Raw genomic sequence first — 25,907 nt, 5'->3', positions numbered from 1 at the left:
TTATTAATTTTATGGACTTGTTAAAATGTTGTTTGTAATTCCTTACACTTTCTTTGGGTAATACGTGTAAGTCGGCTTCTCGGTGGCATGCATTGTGAATCGTTGTGGAGTGAGTGGAGGCGCCGACTGATACAAATTATACTAATCATGCTGATCTGGTTTTCAATATTAATTTCATTCATGTTCTACCGGCAGCGACGATGACCGCCGCAGTGAGCAGGGCCGCCAAATTTTGCCGCGTCATGCCGAAAGTTAATAAAAAACAGCGATTTATCACACTCTTTACCTGTAATCAATCCGACTGTCGGTGAATTTCACACACAAAAATTACATGAACGATTTCAATACAAACACGCCGCGGGTGGGCAGCATTCGGGCATTCGAGCATCCGAACATCCGAATATCTGAGGCGATCGATCGCAAAGTATATGGCGCCGCCCGCCCGTTAGAATTTTCCAGTTTTCCCCGCCATTGTTGCCATCGAATTGGATACTGACTCGCACACAAATGCTATGTAGTATATGCATAAATCAAACTGAATCGGTATTAGCATATAATTATGCACAATATATTTTCAAATCGCACAGATCGACATCGCAGTCCCAGTCCCAGTGCCAGTCCCAGTACCAGCCCCAGTACCAGACAGCTGCCTGCCCAACGTTAATTTCTTTTCAATTTTGCAAACTTGCGCATTTATTTAAGTCAGCGCCTGGGTATAATTTGCGCCCATGCGCAAACGACTCTGGGGGCGTGGTCGGGGCCAATGGATACGCGATATATAATTGAGCGGGCGAGCCGAAACCGAAGGATGTGTTGAATTGAAAAGCCTGCCGGGTAATCCGATCGAGCCCACCACTGACTTATGAACCATGTCCGCTAAGTGAGTCAGGCCCTGCAGTTGGCGCTCACGCCCCCTGCCGGGTCTCGCTGCGCACTCGACGCTTTCAACAACTACTGCAGTCTCCTCTACACTCTACACTCTGCCAGCAGATCCTGTTGGCTGACTGGCTGGTAGGTTGGTTGGTGGTCCTTATCAGAAGCTACGGCGCGCGCTTCCCAACTGCCAAAAATGGCATTGCTGCGCATTCATTATCGACTCTGTCATTGCAACGAGGCACCAGTTGGTGGTGGCCGCCACGCCCACAGCTCAGCAAACGCCACTGGGCATTCGCCACTTCCACCACAGTGTGCACTGTGGCTTCGAACCTGGCTGCCCAAGTGAGGATTGTCTGAGGAGGCATCGATGCTTGGGAAGATGCTTTGGGAACGGAAACAAGATTGTTTATCAAATTATTTTTAGAGCCCTAACTAGTCTGGAAGTGCAAAAAACGTGATTCAAGTTGGACTAACATTTGTATTGGGATCGAATGGTCCGAATTCTGACTTACTTGTAGTTATACTCGAATATATGTACACCTTGCCCAAGTCCTACGCGGTTTTCGACAATATTGCTTTTTATTGCGAATATTTTCACAGGTTCCTGATGCGGAAGTTTATGATTAGCACAAATCTCTTGCGAAGTTCTGGTAAAATTAATTACTTTGCAGCAGCAAGAAAGAAGCTCATATAAACGAGAATATCTGTAGTATTGGTTTTTTTTATTAATCAATCGACAAATCGCAATACAGAAGTCTTTAAAGTCTTTATTTCGCGCTAGCAAGTTTCTTGTGGATCGTATATATGAAATAGGTTTTAAGCTTTTTCCAGGACTATCAGCGTCTAATACCCACGACTTAAGTGTTTGTATAATATATGTATGTATATATATATAAAGAAACCAAATAAAAAGCGACATACCGTGTGTAAAGGAATCGGCCACCAAAAAAGATGAAAATTGAGAAATACATTGTGTTGAAAGTTGACTTAAAGCTATATTTAAATTGTTATAGTTAATCTATTTTTATATTGTTTTTAAATGATCTTTTCGTTCTAATTGTATCTAATATTTAATTTAAAATTTGTTGCTAACTATACACTTTAATATTCTAATAATAAATAATCTAAAAATATTCAAAATAATAATCTAATATTCTACAACATCACCTAAGGCGAATATTGCTTTATGGGAAAATAATTATAGATATATAGTCATAGATATATAGTCATAGATATATAGTCATAGATATATAGTTATAGATATATAGTTATTGATATATAGTTATAGATATATAGTTATAGATATATAGTTATAGATATATTGTTATAGATATATAGTTATAGATATATAAGTAGTTATAGATATATAGTCATAGATATATAGTCATAGATATATAGTTATAGATATATAGTTATAGATAGTAGTGGAGGAGCTTCTATTCAGATTCTATTTTCTTTCATTTAGTAACGCAATCCAATATTAAGATATTGAAACGAGGTCAAACACTGTCCATAGTGCTTGCTTTTCATAAATTAAAATTTATTTATTTATTTATTTATATAATGCTAACTTAAGATTAAAATCTTAAAACTAACAGAAGAGAATTGTGTTAGCAATGGCTACTAGGGCCTTCAGCTAACTTTGTATGTACATTTTACAGTGTTAAAGAAAAAAGTAGGAATACATATGTATGGGGATTGGGTTTAGATTTTGTGGTAAATGTTTGTGCCTTTTAAATATTTAAATATGAGTTTGGAGTTATGTATTGATGGGTTTGCAATTAAGGTGACGGGGTTAATGTTTGGGAAAATAGATAATCTATATAGTATGGTAGGAGTGTGGGGCATGGGGTGAGGATATGTGCAATGTTTATTAGCGCGTTATTGCAGAAAGGGCATTGCGGTATGTCCAAGGCGAATTCTATTAAGTTTTATTTGTTCTGCTCTTGATAGGAGGTTTTGCGGATTGTTCTTGTACAGGTCAAGGAGAGATAAATTGTCGGCGTTGCTTCATAAATGAAAAAAAAAAAAAAAATACCCAATACTTGTATATCCATACAAATAAGCTCAAAACAGCCACACCTATCTACAAAAACAATTCAGATTTAATTGAAAGTACAGTGAAAACTCCCTTAATGGACACCTCTTTTATTCGGACACTCTTCGGCGGACTCTTTTTCTAAAACTATCGATCGGTGTATAAAGTATTTAAGTATCCCCTTAAGCGGATACTCCTCTTGGGCGGACAAAAATTGGTCGACCGTGAGTGTACGGCCTAGAGAGTTTTCACTGTATTCGGTCTGATGGGAACTATCACAGCTGGGACCACTGTGCGTGGCCTGGCCTCTTCTCCGGCTCTCTCTAGCGCTGAGTTATTGTGTGGATATGATCAAATTATAGGCTTAGCTTGGTATTAAACTCGCATAGATGTCCGGCGATGGGAGGGAGTTGCAGTCGTCGCCTGGACCCCAGAGGATGCACATTTCATCAAAGCGCAACTGCCGAGCTGAGCTGCGCATGCGCGACTGTTGGACGCCTGGCATCCGGTGGCAATTGTTCCACTCAGAGTAGCAGCCATTGTCAAACACGCTCCCATGTGGTTGGTACAAGTGCCATGTCATATTTGTTCGGCAAATCAGCGAAGAGACGAGGCGAGAGCCAAAGCCAAAGCGATCAGATTTGCATACGAGTATATGCAAATGAGGCGGCAACATTCGCACGCGGCTGCCAGAAAGTCTGCGCAGGCGCAGGCGCAGGCGCAGCGCTACAAAAAGTTGGATTCGAGAGGGAAAAACAAGAACATTAAAACATTATAATAAAACAAGGCATGCAAATAAAACAAAATCGTTGAAAATTGCACCAATTAAGCGGAAATGTGTTGGGGCACGCCGAGCGAGAATTGCCAGTGGATTGGACGGCATTTATCAGCGATATTAAAGCGTTAAGTGAATTACTTATTCTCCCTGCCGAGCCAATGCGTTACCTTTCATGTTTACCTGTGCCGGGCGGGGGACACTCTCAGCTCCCGATCCGCGACATATAAATGTGCGAGATAGCCGCGATGTTGCATGCGACAATTATATGCGGCAGGCAATGCAAAGCGTTGCGACGCCAACTTGGCTCCCATGGCTAGAGAACAGAAACAGAACCGAACGGAGAAACGGACTCCGAATCAGAATCAGAACCAGAAGGAAGGCGGCATTTGAAGCAGTCGCCGAGACCAAAGGCCCAAGCACAGCTACAGCTACAGCTAAAGCTAAAGCTATAGAAACAGGCACAGACAGGGACAGGGCCAGGGACAGGCTCAAGGCTACCACGTACAGCAAAGCTGCTGGTGCTTCTACCATTGCCTGATCGATTCAATCGATCGACTGCATCATGCAACCGCGCACAGCCGCAGAAGCGGCCTAGCAACCACCACACCAACACCAACAGCACCAACAGCACCACCACAACCACCATGAACTCTTCTTCTGGTTCCCCTCCGCTCCTTCTTGGAGGCTGCCGTTGTCCTTCTTCTTTAGTTTAACAAATCGTGCCAAATAACACAACATAATGACAACAAAGCCGACGACTACGACGACGACGAGGACGACGACGCGCCTTGTCCACTTGGCTGACTTTGACTGCAGCGTTGCACATGGCTGGGGCAGTCAGTCGGTGATTGCCACTTCAAGATTTTGCCACTAACCCACACATACATACATACATACATATATACACACCCATACTCACACACGCACGGGGAAGAGCGCAAAAATTAAGAGATATTTATAATAAGCACGAAAACCACTTAATACTAACGCCTTTGGCAATTAACAGTCACAGCTTTGGGGTCCACAGCCAGCAGTCAACAGAGTCAACAGATTCGACAGGCGCAGGATGCGGCAGGCACATTCCAAAGTTTTTGTTGTTGTTGTTGTTTTGGCTACCAGCTAGTGGTGCTACCTCAGCCTCATTTCTGATGAATCTATAATATTTTTGCAAGCGTGCCCAACTCGTTTTCAAAAATGTAGTTCCATGCCACCGATAATTGTTATTTTTTTTTTTATTACGGATAGCTCGGATGCATTACATTTAATTCAGACTATGCCCAATAAACTCTGATTTAAGCGTTTTCTGCTCCTAAACTTTAAGAGCAGCAGTCTGATTTCAGATTAGTCTCTCTTCTTTGTTCTGCTATCCAATCAAATGTTCAATTATTTGTGGGTCAATACGTTAATTTGATGGTCGGGGTCACTACAAATCCATCCCCCGAATCAGCTAAATAAGTTATTCAAAAATATACATCTCGGAATAACCAAGGAAAAAAGCTGCAAAATATTACAGGATCTAGGAATAGAATATACTCTGGGACACCCTTTTTCAACTGCACTGAAATTACATCATCCAGAATGAAAAATAGAGATGAAACACACCCCGGACTGCCTTACTAGAAGGAAGGTCTAAGCACGCTGATGGCCATCTTTGCTCAACGAATAAATACCCTCTTGCATTCGTAAACGTCTAAAACTCGAAATCACCAAGAACCTACTGAGTTGGTGACTACGGGCCTGACCTTAATATTTCTTAACTCTTTCGACAATTGATTGAGATGATATTAGGAAATGCGACCAGAATTTCGCCATATATGTATTTAATCTGTTTTTAAAGCTTACTTAATTTCTAGCAAATAATTTAAGAATAGTAAAAATTGCGAAGCTCCATTTTAAAACACATTTTACGTCCCGGACTAGGATCTTGCCAATGGTATTGATGAACAGTTGGAAACTGTCGAACGTCGTCAGTTGTCGGATCCGTTCATCCAAAAATAGTGTACTTAATGCTTTAGGTTCGAAATATCTCATAAGCACTGCATAACTAATTTAAATTTCCATCACGAAATGCTAAATGAGCATCGACACGGCTTTATAAAATATTCTTTATTTAAATTGAGTTCGGTTCAGTTAGTGGCGGATCGGAAAATGGTTAAAATATTAACTGTTGCTCTCATAATTATTTCAATTTACTTTGGAGAAGTAATTTGTCAAAAGTATGAGAAAAATTTAGCATTGTCCTGGAAGCTTCCTTCCAACTTTTGGGCTAGTGTTCGAAAGGTGATTCACAAATATTGGTCGAAAATTATAAAACTTGTGCCGGAGATGAAAACTATTGCCTATCAGCTGAAGGATAAAGTAACCACATGCATCGGCCGAACTCCAGCAGAGAAGCACAGGATCATTTACGAGATGTGGACCATATCTGCGTTCGTCATAAGACTATACGACGAGTGCACACCACAAACCAGGGATTGCAACAACCTCCTGAATAAGAAACTCGTGGACACATTGCACACAATGTACAAGTTTATTGCATTGACTCCGGGTGCCCCGTTCATTCTTAGTAATGCGCATCTGAAATGTTTTTGGCCCATTATAAAGGCACTTCATAGTTTGGTGGTCAAATTTATGATTGACACAATGAGGGGTTTTTTCGAACCCCTGTCTCCTAGAAACCAACTCCTAATTGGTACGAGTGAGGAACTACTTTTAGAATCAATATAAAAAATAAGTTCTATGAACAGACAGTTAGTTTAACTTGATCAGTTTTATAATAAAAAAATTTAAATTGAATTGGAATATTAAGTGGTAGTATAGTTCAAGATTTAATTCAAATATTTCTTCCAACTTGAGATCACATTAAGATATTTCAGTATTTCCTATCAACAACTTTTCCCTTAACAACTTATTTTATATTCCGAAATATTTCTTCATCCAAAAAAAAAAAAACTGATTTAAAAATAATGATTAACAAATTTAGTTCTTAAATGTTACTTGGCGAATGAAGATGTTAATATAGGGATGAACAAATTGTACTCTTAGGGTAAAAATACAAAAACAATAAAAGATTCGCCAGAGCCTGAGGCTATTAATTGGATCAACAATTAATTAGGTAAGCAATTAATAGGATGAGCAATTTTTGAAATCAAAACACAAACACTATGACAGATTTTAATAAATTGGATATCTGGATGATAAAAACTATAAGCCTTTAGATGAATTGTAGGTTTTTGTATATTTTAGGGGCTCTGAATAGACACTGCAGGCCAAATAGACAGACCATCATACCATCAAAAATACTTTCTTTAGGAAGACCTATTTTCTGAAATCTATATCTGCTTTAAGAAAATAGATCTGTCATAAACTGAAATCGCTGGACTTCAAAAAAACGAGGCTACACAACAATATCACTCCACAAGATCCAAGCTGTAAAGTAAAGAAGTAATAGCTTGCACTAATATTTTGTCCACATTCGACATTTTACCGTTTGATTGCTTGATCGTAGTATATATAATTGGTTTTACGGACAAAACGACCCTTGTAAATCCAATCGATTTTTGCTTACTCAAGCCTTTGTCTTGGAAGGAAAACTATTAGTGGACAAGTGCTGGTCTCGCACGACAACTCAGTCATGGAAGTTAATCGAGTATATATTCTAGCTAGTGTGCTCCCATTGGTCGTCTGTTACACAAATACAACGCCAGCTGTAATACCATCAGCGTTTTGGGAGACCCTGGCGGACACTTTGGATACCCAGGCGTATATTTGCACAAGAGGCGTCCTCAACAATATGAGGGACGTTATAGGAACCTTCGGCAATGGAATAGATGATTGTCCTGCTGTTAATGTGAACAGGCTGCGCCAACTGAAAACGGAAATAGGGGAGGCGCACAGAGTTATTAAACAGACTAGCAGTAGTTGCATGACATCGGGACTACCAGGCGTTTCCAAGGAGTGTTTGGAAATGTACGTCAAGAATCTGAATACTCTTAATAAGCAGTTGATGGTAATGTTGGGTAACCTTTCTTTCCGATATCGTCCCAAGAGCGAATGTCTTTACAAATTTAAACTTGGTGCCATTAACGTTATATCCACCTATTTAGGAGATCTTTTTATGTGCATTATAGACTATCTCATCTAAAGGAATTATATTATAAGAATATGACCTGACTTTTTCTTGAGCCATCTTTCTGCCTCCCATACATCGAACTTTCTTTTGAGCTGTTGCTGTCAATGTTTATGGTTTGAAATATTGAAATCATTGGTGGACTTATGGAAGCTACACACACACACACACACACACACACACGCTCTCGTCCCAGGTAGAGTGTCGGTCCATGTGTCCATTTCATCAGCCTCCACTGTTGTTGCCTTTTGTTGTAGGCAAGCGCGTATATTTCAACAACTCATCGAAAGCCGCAGGTATGTAAATTTCATGGTTTTAATTGTTTTTATTTTATCGCCAGGCGTTTTTCTTTCTTCGCTGTAGATGGGAAGGGATTTCTGCTTCAGCTTCAGATTCAGATTCGGTGTTGATGCTGACGTTGAAGTTGACGCCTTCGGTGGCTCATTACAATCAATAATAGCGCAGTCGGCGCAGAGTTCGATTGATTCTTGTACCCCATTTGAAGTCAGTCGGACAGTAAGTGAATGAAGTGAAATGAATAACTGTTTCGGCGGCTGCTGCTGCTGCTGCTCGCTTAAGCGAACGATTATACAAGTGGTTTTCTGATTTGACAGGCGTTAAATTAAAATTTAATTCGCCCATCTATATAATTATAGTGATCCATCCGAGCATACGCATACGCATACACATCGGCGTCGACATCGACATCGCCAACGACAACGACAACGACAACAACGATGAAGTCGACGATGACTTCTCAGCGCATGTAATTAAAGCCACATTAATCATCCCAGACCAGGCCTATATAACGCACAGTGGAACAGGATAATTAATAATACAAATAATATCAATATATAGTAAGTAATTCCGAAGCGCCCCCTCCGATAAAGATTTAGTCTACTTGATTGAAAGCAGAACGAGAAAATTAAATAACACAATTACTTTATGATCCATTTAGAATGATCTCTATTTAGATATATTATCTGAAAGGGGGACATACATATTGCCACAAATTGTAAGTCGAAACTATGAAAACTATGGGTAATAGCGTAAGGGGTCAACTATCCGGACTGACCACAACAAGCGAAAATGACCAAAATGTAAAAATAGGCTTCACAATTACAGATCAGATGACGTTACATATAGTAAGGAAGACTACTAAGCTACTAAAAACTAAAAGCCAGATGCTGATGAAGCAATATAAAAAGCCTACAAATGAACATTTTTTATACGATATCTGAATAATAATATCTATCTATCTATCTATCTATCTATCTATCTATCTATCTATCTATCTATCTATCTATCTATCTATCTATCTATCGATCTATCTATCTATCTATCTATCTATCTATCTATCTATCTATCTATCTATCTATCTATCTATCTATCTATCTATCTATCTATCTATCTATCTATCTATCTATCTATCTATCTATCTATCTATCTATCTATCTATCTATCTATCTATCTATCTATCTATCTATCTATCTATCTATCTATCTATCTATCTATCTATCTATCTATCTATCTATCTATCTATCTATCTATCTATCTATCTATCTATCTATCTATCTATCTATCTTCTATCTATCTATCTATCTATCTATCTATCTATCTATCTATCTATCTATCTATCTATCTATCTATCTATCTATCTATCTATCTATCTATCTATCTATCTATCTATCTATCTATCTATCTATCTATCTATCTATCTATCTATCTATCTATCTATCTATCTTCTATCTATCTATCTATCTATCTATCTATCTATCTATCTATCTATCTATCTATCTATCTATCTATCTATCTTCTATCTATCTATCTATCTATCTATCTATCTATCTATCTATCTATCTATCTATCTATCTATCTATCTATCTATCTATCTATATATCTATCTATCTATCTATCTATCTATCTATCTATCTATCTATCTATCTATCTATCTATCTATCTATCTATCTATCTATCTATCTATCTTTCTTTCTATCTATCTATCTATCTATCTATCTATCTATCCATCTATCTATCTATCTATCTATCTATCTATCTATCTATCTATCTAATAATAATATCTATCTAATAAAACATTCGTAAATACCAAAATTTGATTAGGATTCCTTCATACAAAATTGATTCTATGTATTCTAGAATGTGGTTTTTGCACAAATCGGAAACTTTCTAGAACAAAAACTTGCTTTGCGTATGGATAAGATAAGTCTAGGTTTGTCAGTTTTGGTGTCTCTAGGCGTTAAGGATCAAGAGAGCTGTCACGCCTCCTGCCCCTGCCTATTACACACATTCTAGACCTTCCAGTACTGGGTACAGTAATATCCATTTAAAGTGTGAGGAAATGCTTTAAGGTGCTTCTGTGTATAATAATTCCATTATCTCTCATAAACAATAAACTTTGGATTATATTTCTTAGTATGAAAGTGTAATTTTAATTTACAGAAAACCTTGAGTTTAAACTGATTTAAAAAAATCGCCTATACAAGCATGACTCGCAAATCAGCTACTATATTCATATTGTATTATTCCTTTAGTTCTTTTATTTGTCGATTTCAATTACGTTTGCCCCGATGTCGCTGCTGCTTTTCTCTGGCGACCCCACTGTGCCTCATCGTGGTCTTTGAGGCGCAGGCACCCAGGGCCAGGCAGCCACTTGAGCCTGAGCTACACATCGAAGAGGCTGCTCGGTTGTCTGCGTTCTCGGCTTGGCGTTTGGCGTCGCTGCTTTTTGGTAGCCACAAAATTGTCAGATTTGTCCACTTGAGTTATTTTTGTGTGCGCGTCGAGCTCCCCCCTCGCGCCTCCATGGGTGTCACACTCGAATTCTTCTTCAATTATACGAAACCCGTGAGAATATTTGCACGATTTGAGAAGGTGCGAGCCATTTTGATTCGTCCAATACGATACGATCATTTGAAATTTTCAGTTTATGAACACTTTGGATACTTTGGCACTTCCCCCTCTACTATTGAAGGACATTCTAGTTGCAGAATGAAGACCATTTTGTACATTTGAAATGCGCGTAGATCGCTTGCCATCTTTATTTGTACTCATCAAATCAATAATCGAATCAATCAATCAATAAATTAAGTAAAAATTGCACTAAATTGTCAAATTAAAGCGATAGGAAACTGATAAGCCGAACAACTCACACAACTGACAAATCTATCAGATACAGTATTACTCATAAATGGTGCAAATTTGTTAGTTCCGTGAGGTCAGCGCAGTAAACGCTATAGGAATTATGTCTAGAAGTACACATTAAGTGGAAAATGCCGCCTCTAAGTAGCCTCCCCATCCTGCTCCACATTGATTTCCTCCTCGTCCTCCCCAGCTTCCTCATCCTCGTCATCCTCTCCCCGCCGCGGCACCGGGTGTGGCTTGGCATTGTGCATGGCAGCCACCATATATTGACGAGCGAAGCTCAGGGCTAGGGCTGCGGCCGAGGCTGAGGGCAGGGTCGCTCGAAAAGCGCTGTGTTCACCGCCCATTAATAATGGAGCTGATGCTGTGTGTAATGCAGGCGCCGGAGCTGGAGTTGGAGGTCCTGTTGCGCCGGGAGCTGCTGGTGTAGACACCGCCGGGCTGCAGTTCGTCGTCGTCCTGGACGTTGGGGCAGAGCTTGCCACTGTCGCTGATCGTACGGGTATAGGGCTGGTGGTGCCGCGCTCGGCCGCCAAAGTGGTGGCGTATTGGTTGGCCAGAGCTGTGTAGTAGGCCGCAGGGTTGTGGGCATATTGCAGGCTTGCCACTGCCGCTGCGGCCGCAGCTGTAGTCGCATCGATGGCAACGGGCATCGAAGGTCTCTGGGTGTGTTGGGGACTGTTCATAGTTGGTGCAGATGTCGGCGGTGCTAGTGGTGGTGGCACCGCCAGCGATGATTGGTTGTGCTGTTGCTGTGTTGGTGGTTGGTGTGGTGCAGATGATGGTGGTGGTGGTGGTGGCGGCGTCGGAGATATCGAGTCGCGCTGTTTGACGACGTTGACACGTTGATGGCGACGCCATTTCGCTCGTCTGTTGGAAAACCAAACCTAATTGATCAATCGACGAAGAGACAATTTGTTAGTTGACAAAAAAAGAGTGGGAGTCATTGGTCATTGGTTTGTAAGTCCGGTCCGGTCCGGTCTGGTCTGGTCTGGGTTGTAGGTCTAGGTCTAGGTCTAGGCCCAGGTCTGTCCAGGCGGCTTAGTCTGATACTCGAAGACTTCTCTGAGAGCTGCAAATTGAAAATATTTGCATTGATCGGGGAGCCGTCCACCCTTCAAATTTTTGCAGTTTGTTTGTCTAAAAACTCTGCTTAATAGTTGTAGTGGATCGCACTTCTAAGAGTGCTACAGTCCCAGGTGTATCCACATTAGACGGGTTAGTCTTAGACTCGAAGAGTTCTCTGAAAGTTGTAAATTGCAAATATTTGCATTGATCAGAGAGCTTTCCACTCTTGAAGATTTTGCAGTCTATAAAGCACATATGGGTCTGAAAACATTGCCCAATAATTGTAATGGAGGATCACAATTCTAAGGGTGCTACAGTCCCAGGTCTATCCACATTAGGCGGGTTAGTCTTAGACTCGAAGACTTCTCTGAAAGTTGTAAATTGCAAATAATTGCATTGATCGGAGAGCTTTCCACTCTTGAAGATTTTGCAGTCCATAAACCACATATGGGTCTGAAAACTTTGCACAATAATTGTAATGGAGGATCACAATTCTAAGGGTGCTACAGTCCCAGGTCTATCCATATTAGGCGGGTTAGTCTTAGACTCGAAGACTTCTCTGAAAGTTGTAAATTGCAAGTAATTGCATTGATCGGAGAGCTTTCCACCCTTGAAATTTTTGCAGTTCATAAAGCACATATGGGTCTGAAAACTTTGCACAATAATTGTAATGGAGGATCACAATTCTAAGGGTGCTACAGTCCCAGGTCTATCCACATTAGGCGGGTTAGTCTTGGACTCGAAGACTTCTCTGAAAGTTGTAAAGTAAATTGCAAATATTTGCATATTGAGTGTAAACCTCAAAAGGACGAATCTTTGGAGATATTTTGTGCGATTATCTGCATACACTTTTAATCAAAAATGACCCAGACATTTTAACTTTTGACAGTAGCGATTCTAATATAAAAACATGCTCAGTCTATAGGTAATTCTTATGCCTTGTAATTCATTTCGATATGTATGTTCATGCGTCTGCGTCCTAGGGTCGTTGTCAATGTGGTTAGTAGGTAATGGGGCAGCGAAAAGAAAAAAAAAAATACGATTTTTACTAAAACTGGGCTCTGTCCGCAGTCCAAGGCGAGAACAACCCACCTGTACTCGCGCCTCGCTCAACGATGTGCGCGCCGCCAGTTTCTCACGCGTGCTCACGCAGGGATAATGAGATTTCTCGAACTCCTTCTCCAGTTCCTCGAGCTGCTCTGCACTGAACGTGGTGCGATTGCGTCGAAATTTCGGCTGATCACTATCCTGCGAGTCGCTATCCTCGCCCTCGATATCTGTGGAAGTAGTGCAGAAGATCAGGAGCATGCGAACGGGCGGGCGGACAAGCGGCTCTGCTTTTCACTTACCGATCATCCGATTGGCATCTGGTGAGTGACTATCGCGACTTTCCGAGTCTGGCGAAAGCGCTGGCAATGATAGGCGGCCCCCGCTGCCTGCGCTGCTATCTCCGCAGATACTGCCACTGTTGGTGTTGTTGTTGTTGTTGGAATTGGAAATGTGGCCATCACTGGCTAGACTGCTCGCAGGCATGTTTGTATTGGCAGCTGTGGCCATGGGGACGGCACTCCAGAGCGCATGATGGGCCGGCATGGCCGTTGGCCAGGTTGGAAAACTCGTGTAGGGATGCGTGGGTGGATGGTGCATGGCATATCCATAGCTGGCCGCCCTGGCGAACTCGGCCGCTGCCCGCTCGGCGGCCCGGTTGCGCAAAATGCGATTTATGGAGGAGACCGAGGGCGCCGTCGCATTCGTGCACACACCTGTGGAATTAATGAAGGGAAGGCACAATTATTGTGCTGCAGCCGGATGCAATGCGTCATGCTGACCCCCGAAAAGCCAAAGACGGCTGACACAAATGAGCTAGCGATTGACTGTAATGAGCAGAACAAGGCGCGATTTGTATCTGAAAACTCTGAAGCTAACTCGCTGTCTGTCAGGTTCGAGTCTGTACGAGTACGTGTATGGCTGGCTGCTGTCTGTCCGCACGGCTGCTGTATTATGCGAGACGTTGCTGCCTATCGCAACGTTTCATCGACCAACTGAATGACTTGGCCAACATGACTGGCAGCCACTGCAGTGCTGAGCCACTGCCTACGCTTGTGGTCGCCTCGTCAGCGGTGGCGGCGAGCGGTTGCCCCAAAATGAGTGACACAAATGTGAGCACATTTACATATCAATCGACTCTGCCGGACTGCTGGACTGTCGACTGGCTAGCTAGCTGGCTGGCTGGCTGACTGCTCGCTTAACTTGCCGGCGGATGTTCATAAATTAGCCAATCGATAAATCTCTTACTCTCTCGCATTGGAACAATACACTCGTACGTATTCTTACAACATTAAATGAGCCACCGGCGGCGCGCAAGCAACTCTGGCTAATTCAGTCTTGGCCACCGCACCATAAACACATCAAGAGTCGACCGATTCCAGCCTCAACTATAGTTTACCTCCAACTGCCAACTGCCAACTGGCTGCCAACTCTCCGCTCTTGACATTTCGCAGGCCATCGAAAAGGCGCGTATGCCCGCCCATACGCATTCTCCCAGACATTGCCTTCTTCTTCCTCGGTTTCTTTTTTTTTTTTTTTTTGGTTTTTTGTTCGCATCTCCTAGGGACCCTTGCTTGTTTTCCTCGATGCTTGTCTCGTTTATTGTGCAATTTGGCTTTTGGGAGTTCCCATCATTTAATTAGCTCACATGTGCAGTCGTTGTTGTCTTTGATCTCAACTCTGCCCTTCCCTGCTCCTCTCTTCTCTCTTCTCTCTTCTGTTCGCATTGTCCCATTCGTATCCCTATTGGGCGCACACTCACCTTCGGTTATCAGTCTCTCGCGTATTTCCCACGCAAATATTGTCGGATTTTCCCGTTTGTATTGCTCGATTTTCGAAACAACGGTTGGTGTAGCCACCTTCGGCTTGGAGCCACCAATAAGACCGGGTGGTCGTAGGGTGCCTGAAAATGGTGGAAATTATAATTATCGGACTGGATGTTTGTGCAAAAATAATATGCATCACTATGAAAAATATTCAATCAAGAACTACAACTACACTTGATTACACCTAATTCTGTTTTTACACTCTTTTAGATTGGATCCAGAAAAAACCGTGTAAAAAAAGACAACGATCATATGCAAAAATAGGTGATTGCTTCCTTCTCTCTAAAACCCATTGAAATGAGTGAAAATACAGGCGAAGCTAATAAAACCGTGTTAAAAACAAGGAATTTTTTAAAACAAGTATTCATGGTTATTTTATTTAATCACATATATACATTTTTTAAAGAAAACACAGATATGCACTCCAAGCTTAAAAGAAGGCAATGCAAATTAAATGTATCACAAGATCAGGAACTAAAAACATTTATATGTGATTAACAAAAAGAATAGGTAACTCAATTTTTAAGTGTAACAAATTTAAGATGATAATCTTAAATAATTTAATCGAATTCGCTTATTTCGAGTGCGTATAAAATAATTTTGAACTGTAACAACATTAAATATTTTGTATTTTCAAACCGTGTAAAAACAGAATTATCCTTATCCGTACGAAAAGAATCTTATCCTTGGCCACATCGACAGTTCCATTTATACATATATAAGTAATACTATAGTGGTATATGCACGTGTGTCAAGAGTGGTAAGAATATCGTAAAATATTTAATCGAATCAACAAAGCAATTTGATTTTTAAAATATTAATGCATTTTTTGGAAGCTATTTTACTGAGCTGTTTAGCAAAATTCAAAAATAATCCTTCGATTACGATATTAATTTAGAATCTTATAAGTATAATTTATTTTTGATAATCTTTAGTTATCATGATCATATTTTAGAGTTGGAGAAAGTCACACTTAAGATGTAATATTAATGTCTCAGAAATTATGAGAGCTAGAAATACCAAACGTGGTATTCAAATTCTCCTAGGTCCAAGAGAAGGAAAAGTTTGTCTTGTTTTCCTAAAAATATAGCATCCCTTTCTGGGTTTTTTATATAATATTGAAAATAATGATTTGTACTGTTATACTATACTGTACTAACTATTCTACTATTAAGGAGGCAGTCCTATGAAGGAGAGGGGAAACAAATTGCGACTCTAGATGGTTCCTTGTTCTCTTCTTGGGGACAAGATTGCCTTTGCCTCTCTCATAAGTGGGAGACAGGTCGTAAAGAAATGTTCAATTTAATGCGCTGCGGAGGCATCATTCCCTCGGGAAAGCCTGCATTCTGCTACAGCATTAGATCAATATCTACAGAAAGTTTGGTGCTCTTAACTAATTCGGAGATGAACAAATTCATATACTTGTAGATGGAGCAGCAGGTACGGCGCTCCACAATCTGAACAATCTACCCCTCTGGTAGATTGTATAGCAAATTTAACTCATGATTCCATTGCACCACAAATTAAAAAAAAAAGTGCAGTTCACAGATTCTGTTGTGCAATACGAAGCGACGTTGATAGCCTTTTTTAGGCTGTACAAATAACACTGCATTGCCCTATTCTCTGATGATTTATTGTGTATATAGTATGTATATATTCCGTAGATGTTGGAAAACGCTGTCACACCCAGTTGCCCATTAGCCAGTTTGGTCATTGTACTAACTGAATAATTTTCGCATTATTCAATCGATCTTTGCCGGCGGGTGGGAAGCTGTACGATAGTTGAGATCGTTAGGCGTTAAATGCCCGCCGGGTACATTGCAATAGGCATAGGTACCCCCTGCTACTAGACAAACAATGGCGCGCTAATTTGAATATTTGACAATTTGTGGCCGCTCAGGCCAGGCGAAGTCTCTGCCTACGCTTGGTGTGAACAAAAATATGGACACTGGTATACAACAAATCAAATCTGTAACTAAAATTTAGTGGATATACTTGTAGTTTAGAGATCAGCCTATGAATATTTAGCTAGATGTAACTGATTTAAAATTGAAACAATCAAAACCTTGCTCCCGCTGTTAGCATTTCTTATTTCGAACTATTGAAGCGGATCACACATTTCGAATTATGGTAGACAATTCCTTTTTAAATACAAATTTTCCTGGACTTATACATGATATTGCAATATTAGTAATTTCTTGTATACTTGTAGCTTAGACGTGAAGTTGGTCTCTCGCGTTCTTCAGTTCTTTATTTACTATATATATTACTAGAGTGTTTGCAAATACTTATGTGCTTCTCCTATTTTCCCTGTCATTTCAAAAGTATCTTAGTGTGGAGCTGAGATTCATCTGAATAGAAATGTTTTTATACCTGCAGAGCTGTAGAATGTCTGCGCGCTTAGCTTAGATTTCTTGAAGTATTAAATCATTTTCATTAAAAGATATATTTCTATTACCAGATCTCTCCACTTTTATACGATTTTTATCCTGTACTCAAGCGGTATATTAGTGTAAGTATGCAATACACAGAAGGAGAGAAAAGTATATACATCCTGTATCCGCTTGTCTGTTTGTACAAGAGCAAGGATCTCAGAAAGTAAGAGATCTAGCAATACCAACTTGGTATTCAAATTCTCCTAGGTCCGAGAAAGGACAAGCTTGCCTTGTGTTCCCAAGAATATAATTAGCATCTCTTTCTTGGCTTTCTATGCAATATTGAAAATATTGTTTTTTAAGATAATAAAATGGTTTTTGCGACTATAATTTCCTGAGAGAATCATTTTTTGTGATGACTAGTGTAATTCATCGGAAGCGGTTGACAGGCGCGTTGTTTATCTTGTAAATTAAAAGCTCAGCTAGCTTTAGTAACCCTGCAAACTAACTAACTAATAGAGGCATATGCAAATTTGATTTTGCACAAAACGGAAATTATGTACACAATTTGAATTTGAGGTGATGAATGGGCTGGGTTGGACTAACGTTTCTCTTTCTTCGCACAATGAGCGCTCATGAATGAATTGTGAATTGAGATCCACGTCACAGACCCCACCACATACTGCACCCCGCCCCACAAGCCCGGCAAAGATCGCGCGATTGCATTTGTCTGGGCTGTTTCCCTAGTTACGAGTATTTAGAGTTGCCTGCCCGAATAGGTTGTCGCTTCAGCAATTAACCGCTGACATTTGCATACATCTGCGGCAGCCTAATCGGCAGCCACCGTGAAGGTCAAAGCTACAGCCACCCACAATCCCCCACTGCGACAATCGACAATTAGCCACTCTGAACACGGAATTGCAATTTGAAGCGCGAATAATTTTTTTTTGTCACAAATCGCTAATGACACGGCCCGCAGACCTGACGTGCGCAACAGGTGGCCAAGCAGCTAAGCGCCTAGTTGCCTAGTTGCCCAACTGCCCAGGTGTGACCATGGCAAGCGCCGGAATCGATTTGTCGTCGAAGCTGCGCAAATCGATTGCAACGCTGGGGCCGCTAATGCGCCGGGACACATGGCAACTGCATTTGGGGCGCGTGTTTTCTCCGTTTTACGCAATTTGCAAAATGACCAAAAGGTGTCGCCAAGTGCTGATTGTGTTGGTCCCTTAGCTTGACCAATGTCAAGAAGCCCCCTGCTTAAGCGAGGGTATGGGGATGGAGATGGAGATGGAGAAAGGGCGATAGTTTCATTTAATATTTTGTAAAGATATTTCTTTAAATAATGCTCAATATAAGAGCATTTCTATGATACACTAAACAAATATACTTCTGCAATATACAAATATACTAAGCTTTGCACAATTTTTAAGAAAATTAACAATTTCGTTCCCAAAGTATAATAGCATAACGTTAAAGCGAATCTTCAATGAATCTTCATTGAATTAGTTATACATACACCTAATTCTGTTCTTACACGGTAGATGAGTTCCAGAAACAACCGTGCAAAAAAAAGACATTGATCATATGCAACAAGAGAGAACGCTACAGTCGAGCAAGCCCGACAGTGTAATACCCTGTACCCAGGTAAACTTCCGTCACTGAGTTATATGCGCCCATAGCAACAGCAAAAAGAGGAAGAAGAAGAGCGAACTTGTTGCTGCAGTTTGAGGGGGTTGTACTGGCGAGAATTTGTTTCGCTAATAACTTTTCTTAGAATTGACCGAATTGAATAAAATTATATACAACAGTAGACAATTATATATAAATTATGTGTGCAAAGTTTGGTTAATGTAGCATTTGAAATGTGGACGCTATTGACGAAATTCTGTAGCGGGGGAAGGGGGGGAAAATTCCAAAAAATAAAATAAACTCGTCCTTACTCGGACCTAGGAGAATCTGGATGCCAACTTTGGTTATTCTAGCTTTTATAGTTTCTGAGATCTTCGCGTTCATCCAGACGGACGGACAGACGGACGGACAGACGGACAGACGGACGGACATGTCTAGATCGATTTCTCTCGTCATGCTGATCAAGAATATATATACTTTATGGGGTCGGAGATGCTTCCTTCTGTATGTTACATACTTTGCACAAACCTAATATACCCTTTTTACCCTACGGGTACAGGGTATAAAAATAGGCGATTGGTTCCTTATCTCTAAAGAAATATATATGAAATTTTTAATTTTTAAACCGTGTTATATCAAAATCGTGTAAAAACAGAATTAGGTGTATATTCTTCGATAATATATTTAATATTCCTTTGGTTGTTGTTATTGCCCGAAGTCTAGTGCCATTGTTGAGAATCGGGGCATAGCTAGTTAATCAAATTATCATTGATTTATATTATATTCAATTTCAAGCACCAATTAATTAATATAAGTAGTACTTTTTCAGTTTCGAATTGAAACTTTTAATAGAAATTTGGTAAACACTGTACATAGTTAGATGAAACAACTATTAAGTAAGTGTTATACAAGAAATCTCTAATATGTATACCAAGTCTATGTAGACTAAGATCTTCTTAACTCAAATGACAAATTCATACTTCTAACTTGATTAACATATTTCTATGAAATGGTACGAGTATTCCTGCAAATCTTGTAATTTTATGCATTTGTATGCATATACCTATTCCGTAGCTTCTACAAACAGAAGGGTCGAGGTCTTAATCTAAGCTAACTTCTAGATCATCTATTTTATTTTGATAACGGTATTATTACCTATTATTACCTACTCTACGAAATTCATTACGTATTTAGACAATTCAATTTCTTTTTAAATAATATCCAGCACTACTTACCCAATAATTTGGTGACTGCCCCCTGTTGCGAGAGCATATGCTGCGCCAGATCATAGCCGCGGAGTCCAAAGCGCGACAGCTCGAGCAGGCGATGCTGGGAGGCCAAGGCATTCAGATTTGTGCCGGCAGCTGTAGGTGCACCGCCTGTGAAGAGGCTGCCCAATGTAGGAGCGGGTGGTGTGCCAGTAGTGCCAGTCCCCAGTACCGGAGTGCCATGCGTGAGCGCTGGAATGGGTAGTGGAGGAGAGACAGAGATGTGGGGATCAATCATTAAATATCAATTGGAATTTAAACGAAGCGGCCGCCGACATTCCGCGCGTGACACAGAAACACCAAGAAATTTGTAGTCCGGCACGCCAGTTGATGGGCAGTCGATGGATAGTCGAGGAGGAGGAGAAGGATGAGGAGCGGGCAGACAGTCTGAACCGACTGGACAAATTTTCGGTCTGTTTTTGATCGAAGACGTCGAAGTTGATTATAAGACAAAGAGCTGCTTCTTCGAGCGAGTGTGTATGTGTGAGTGCGTGTGTGTGTGTGTGTGTGTGTTGGAGATGAGATGAGCAAGTTGCGTTGAGTAGTGGCCTATACTGCCTTCTCAGCTGCCTGAGCTGCGGAAGTGTCAACGTTTATGGGCATAATGGCGTGTCAAGTGGACGTGGTGTGGTCCATTACCGTCTTGGCTGTTGGCTTGTACTGCTAATTTCAGTTGGAATTTATGAAATACCTGCACTCGTCGTCGTCGTCGTCGTCATCGTCGTCGTCGCCTTCGTTGTCGTCGCTGCTGGTGGCAATCGCAATTTGTTGCCGTTCGTCATGATTGTGCATTGTGTGGCACATCGTGGCAACGATTAGCAATTCCTCAGATGTAGAAGCTTTTATGTTCATTTTGACATTTTATCTGATCGCGAGAACTGCACACATTTTAACACCTCTTTTTTCGGAGTGTCCAGCTGCCAAGTAGTTGCCACTCTAAGTATATATACAAGTATATTTATGTGTGTGTGTGTGTGAATGCCAGACGGTAGGATAGGTACTTTGGTATGCTCTTGCTCTGAACCCTTTGACCTGTCCGTTTTCTCCCCCTGATTTAATTAAAGTTACTACTTGCTACTGCTACCCGTAAGTAGCTCAAGTTTGCTTGACTGCTCCTCCGATTGTAGTCAGCCCACTGATTTATGCCGCCCGTTGCTTGTTGCCTATTGACGATGATTTCGATTTCGAACGCTGCGCTTATAGCACGGATGTCAACGCGGTGCATTGGAAACGGCCGATGATTTACTAGCGGCAATGCGACATCAGCGCGCCTCAGTCAATTGCAAAATCGGCTTAAAATCGCACGATCTGGCTCAGGCACAGAGGCTAAGATACAGACACACAGATGCAGACGCAGCCACCGTCACAATCCAAGCAGTCAACGCACACTGTCTCCACTTACACTGATCTAAATTATGGGCGTATCATCATTCAGAAGCTCTTTGCATGATTTCGGACTGCTCTGACAATTCTAATATTTTGGGCAAACAAATTATAGGCGCATCATCATTGAGAAGGACTATTCTGACAGTTCTCATATTTTAAACAAACTAAATATATTGTGCTTTTGAAGGTTGAACATCAACAGATTCAAAGCATTTCCCAATTGAGATATTCTTACGTACTTATATTTAAGAACCATTACAGGATATCAAATGTATGCCCCTAAAAAAATTTCCCCATTTGAAGTCAACCACATATTCATTATTAAGGCCGACTTTTTCGCCTTAAAATGGAACTGAGTTGAAGTTGTTGAAGGTTTTCTATTGATCCAATGCAACAATTGTTAGTATACCGCGACTAATTTTAATATTTGGACTTGGCTGTGCCTACTAGATTGAAGGACATTTAATTAAATAGCAAGTCTACCCGCCTGTCGAAAACAGCATTTTGAATCGTATGAGAAATATTTTCTTCTCAGTCTCAAAAGCGCATTAAAAGGAATTCGTAATCAGAATAAAAGCATGTTTGACTATTTTATTCCTATTTAAAAAGCTACAGAGCTTAAATATTATATTGTTTTATAAATGACAACAGCACATAGTGCTTATAATCAGTTCCACATCCTATCTGATTTCAGAATGGTAGAGTTGTCCCTGTACATACATTTACAAGTATACTTTTAAAATGGACTACTTTGTTGAGTGGTTTTCGACTTTATATGGAACCAAATTCAATTTCGAGCCTTCATGAGTAAATATGTATATTTTGCAATTCTGTAACCACTATACATAATTATATCAACTTGGAGTATTTTTCATATTTATGAAACAGTTACTATCGAAAGAATTGGAATTTCAGTTGAAGCATAAGAATTTGTTTCTGTTATCAGGTGAAGAAAGTGGTTTGATTTACATAAAATGTCCTTGTTGAGAGGGATCTAGAGTTTGCGATGGGTTTTTACCCAGTGTGCGACATACGATTCAACGTCCATATGTCAAGCCGGGCGACTTATAACAAGAAGCGATCGCGCTCGCCACAAGTGATGATCGCCTCGGAATTCAATTGATAGTTTGATTTATTGCTACCGGTGTGTTTTTGCTGCTCTTGCTCTTATTGCTGCTAATGCTTCTTCTTCTTCTTCTCGTTCCCCTTCTCGTTCTCCTCCTCCTTCTCGTTGCTGCTCAGGCAGTGCCAGACAGGCACTGCATATAAATTAAAGTTGCTCGCTTTTTGTTTACTCGCTGTGGTCGCATCTCCTTCTTCTACTTCGTCTCCTTCTCCTTCAGCTGTCGGCATGCTCTCTCTCTCTCGCTGTCTGTCTGTCTGTCTGTCTGTCTGTCTTTCCCTGTCTCTCTGCTTTGATCTTGTGTGTCGCGCGCAGCGCATTACGCATCTACGAGTATGTGCTTCTGGTTTTGAACACGTACCTACAGACATACATATGTATGTACGCGGACTCGTGCATACAAATATAGGCGTATATTACCGAGTAAATGTGAATACTCGTACGGAGTCATTTGTCGTTACAGTTAATTAACGGTGCGTATGCGTAATATTGCAAGCTTCACACATTTCACGAGCCACCTAGTACATAGTGTATTTGAAATGTGCTTAGTATTCTGCTGTTGGCCAACTAATTTCCGGCATGACTTTTGGGCTGCTTCATTGACATACAAACGCACACACATACACACACATATACACACACATATATATACTTAGTATATGAATTGACCCTCTCCTGGCCGAGCTGGCTACACTTGAAAATCATTGTGCACACCTTTTATACGCTTGGCTTTCTAAGAATAATGCGAATACACGCACCATGTAATCCGAGAACCTTAAGTATGGTTTCTGCCCTATGCTTAAACTTCAATGTATGCCATGTAGCCCATACCCATACACATGCCCGTGCTCAAGCCCAAGTCCATGTGGTGAGTGCCTCAGTGTGTATGTTATTTTTTTCAGGCTATGCCTCTTGACTCTTTTTATAATTATTTATTTATTGTGCAACTTCCAACACCTTTTAGAGCGAAGTCAATGCTTGGGCTGTTGTCTTGTATCCTCTACGTCGCCCCTCTCTCCATCTCTCTACATCTACTTGTATATATACGAGTATGCATGTATATCGTACATACAAGTATCTCGGCAGCTCAACGCAGCGACAGAAGCAGTGGCAGTCGCATCTTGAATGTGTCCACTCGATCGCCATCGCCATCACCATTGCCACATTCGCCGACCGTCATGAACTAATTTTATTTGACAACCCATACTTGTGCAAAACAAATTGCCACTGATGTGCGAAAGACCAAAACAGTTGGCAGTTGTGTGCTGCAGTCTCTGTTGTTGTTGTTGTTGCTGTTGCTGTTGTGAAATTTCCAAATCATTGCGCTTTTCCAACGAGCCGCCAGGCTCAGCTTTTGGCGTGCCACCAGTTTTCGTTTTTTGTGGTTGGCTTTTGGTATGAAGTTGTTGTCGGTGCTGTTGCTATTGTTGTTGTTGTTGTTGTTGCTGCTGCTGCTCTGTTGTAGTTTTTGTTAATTGTATCCTTGTCATTTCATGGAATTAGTGAAATTTGTCTGGTGTGCCGTATTTTTTTCCCCCTACACAGTTTGTTTAGACTCAAAAGGTGCTGAGTTGAGGCAGCTTTCATTAAGTAAGACGAAGCTCAGGAAGGGATTCAAAAAAGCAAACAAAGAACGAGGTGAGAAAGAGCGCATGATTCAGAGATTACGAAGGATGTGCAGCTGCATTTGAACTGCGAGAGTATCGGAAGATAATCCTTGGGAACATCTTCGCATCAATTGTAATCGGAAATCGGAATAATTCGTTCCATTGAACCATAGATGAACCATTAAAAAAAACCACAATCACCTTAATAAATATGTCTGGTTATGTGCTTTATAAACTGCCCTACTACATCAAATCTTAGGAAGAAAATCTTAAGTCATTACAATTAGTTTCTATGATTTTTATATAATAACTATTTACTCAACTTTTCAAATATGTGTAAGTCTCATATACCTTATACTTATTTATTTTAATTGTTGTTGATCCATATGCTATCTATTAGTTCTGATTAATATTTAAGAAGCAAAACAAGAACTTCCTTTCTCTGGAATTACTTTAAACTCTTGAACCCATGCAGCAGGTTGCAATCCTAACTGATTCCTGAACAATTCAAGCATACGATGACTATTTATCTAAGATCAGAATGTTAAATACAAGATAGTTCCAGATCACATTAATATAGCAATTCTAGCAAAAAATATATGAAATCAGTTTCAGCTACAAAGCACTTTTTCTGTTGTTATATGGTGAGTTGGACAGACTGAAGAGCGTCGGCATTGCTTTAAAGGTTTGTTTTAAAGGTTTGCTTTAAAAGTTTGGGCCCAACAGTCCTTCAGATGCAACGATAGACCGCCAAAATGTAGCATGTTAGATACATACTTGTATATACAAGTTTATTATATACTTTTTAACACACAAGAACTCATGTTTGTGAATAACAAAATTTGCAGTTGGTTGGATTATAAATCGGCGAATTTCGAATTATTTATCAATCATATCGGTATTCATACTTATGGACGACTTGGCTTTATAAACCAATCCATTTGCTTACCTGTACTTATTGCTTTATAAACCAATCTATTTGCTTACCTGTGGGTGAGACATTCAGGGAAGCTGCAGTTGCCGACGGCTGTGCTCCGCTGGGCGTTGCAACTCTTTGAGCTGCTGCCTCCAGGCTGCCCAGCAGCTGCAGATGTGGGGGCATGGATGTGGAGGATGAGGTTGAGATGGCTGCCATGCCACCACTGCCGGGCATGCCTGCGGCGGCCGCACTTACGCTGGGCATCACTGTGCCGGCAGCGGGCGCCGGCGTGGGCGTGGCAGCTGGCGTTGTTGTTGTTATTGTAATTGGTCGGGTGTAATGTGCAGCACTGGTATTAATTTTGCTTGTGGTTGTTGCAATTGCTAAAGCTGCGGTTGGTGTTGCTGTCGTCGTCGTCGTTGCTGTGGTTGTTGTAGTTGTTGTTGTTGCCATGCCCCAAAACCAACGCATTAATTAGACGAAATTTGATTGATTTTATTTGTTGTAATAGAGAAATTGCACAGAGTTTGATGAGTTTGAACCGTTCTGCTCAGCACCACTGGGAGATTATGTAGCTTAAAACACACTGCTTTGCAAGCAAGTACAAGTATATATGAAGAAGCAATAACTAAATGAAAAGCGCGTTTAATATTTACGATATTGTGTTAATAAAAAT

The 25,907-nt window shown here is 40.6% G+C and overlaps 1 protein-coding gene across 1 annotated transcript; it reads right to left on the bottom strand.

The window, feature by feature from the left end:
* Nucleotides 1–10,845: 10,845 nt before the first annotated feature.
* LOC115632520 (paired box protein Pax-7) lies at nt 10,846–25,448 on the bottom strand. Its single transcript, XM_030529715.1, has 6 exons — nt 25,300–25,448; nt 20,164–20,388; nt 14,861–15,001; nt 13,401–13,814; nt 13,144–13,328; nt 10,846–11,870 (listed from the first exon to the last, which is right to left on the bottom strand). Exons 1-6 carry the CDS (start codon nt 25,445–25,447, stop codon nt 11,121–11,123), a joined length of 1,863 nt encoding a protein of 620 aa, XP_030385575.1. The 5' UTR covers nt 25,448; the 3' UTR covers nt 10,846–11,120.
* Between the last annotated feature and the right edge of the window lie 459 nt (nt 25,449–25,907).

The sequence above is a fragment of the Scaptodrosophila lebanonensis genome, unplaced genomic scaffold (assembly GCF_003285725.1).
Source record: "Scaptodrosophila lebanonensis strain 11010-0011.00,11010-0021.00 unplaced genomic scaffold, SlebRS2 tig00001415-arrow-pilon, whole genome shotgun sequence".
Lineage (NCBI taxonomy): Eukaryota > Metazoa > Arthropoda > Insecta > Diptera > Drosophilidae > Scaptodrosophila > Scaptodrosophila lebanonensis.
The sequence above is the reverse complement of the archived record's forward strand: the minus strand, read 5'-3'. Positions and strand labels throughout refer to the sequence as shown.

Coding starts and splice junctions, on each gene's coding strand:
- LOC115632520 (XM_030529715.1), bottom strand. CDS start 25,447: ATGGCAGCCATCTCAACCTCATCCTCCACATCCATGCCCCCACATCTG. Junction 15,002..20,163: donor GGCAGTCACCAAATTATTGG/GTAAGTAGTGCT, acceptor CACCATTTTCAG/GCACCCTACGACCACCCGGT. Junction 13,815..14,860: donor CGAGAGACTGATAACCGAAG/GTGAGTGTGCGC, acceptor TTAATTCCACAG/GTGTGTGCACGAATGCGACG.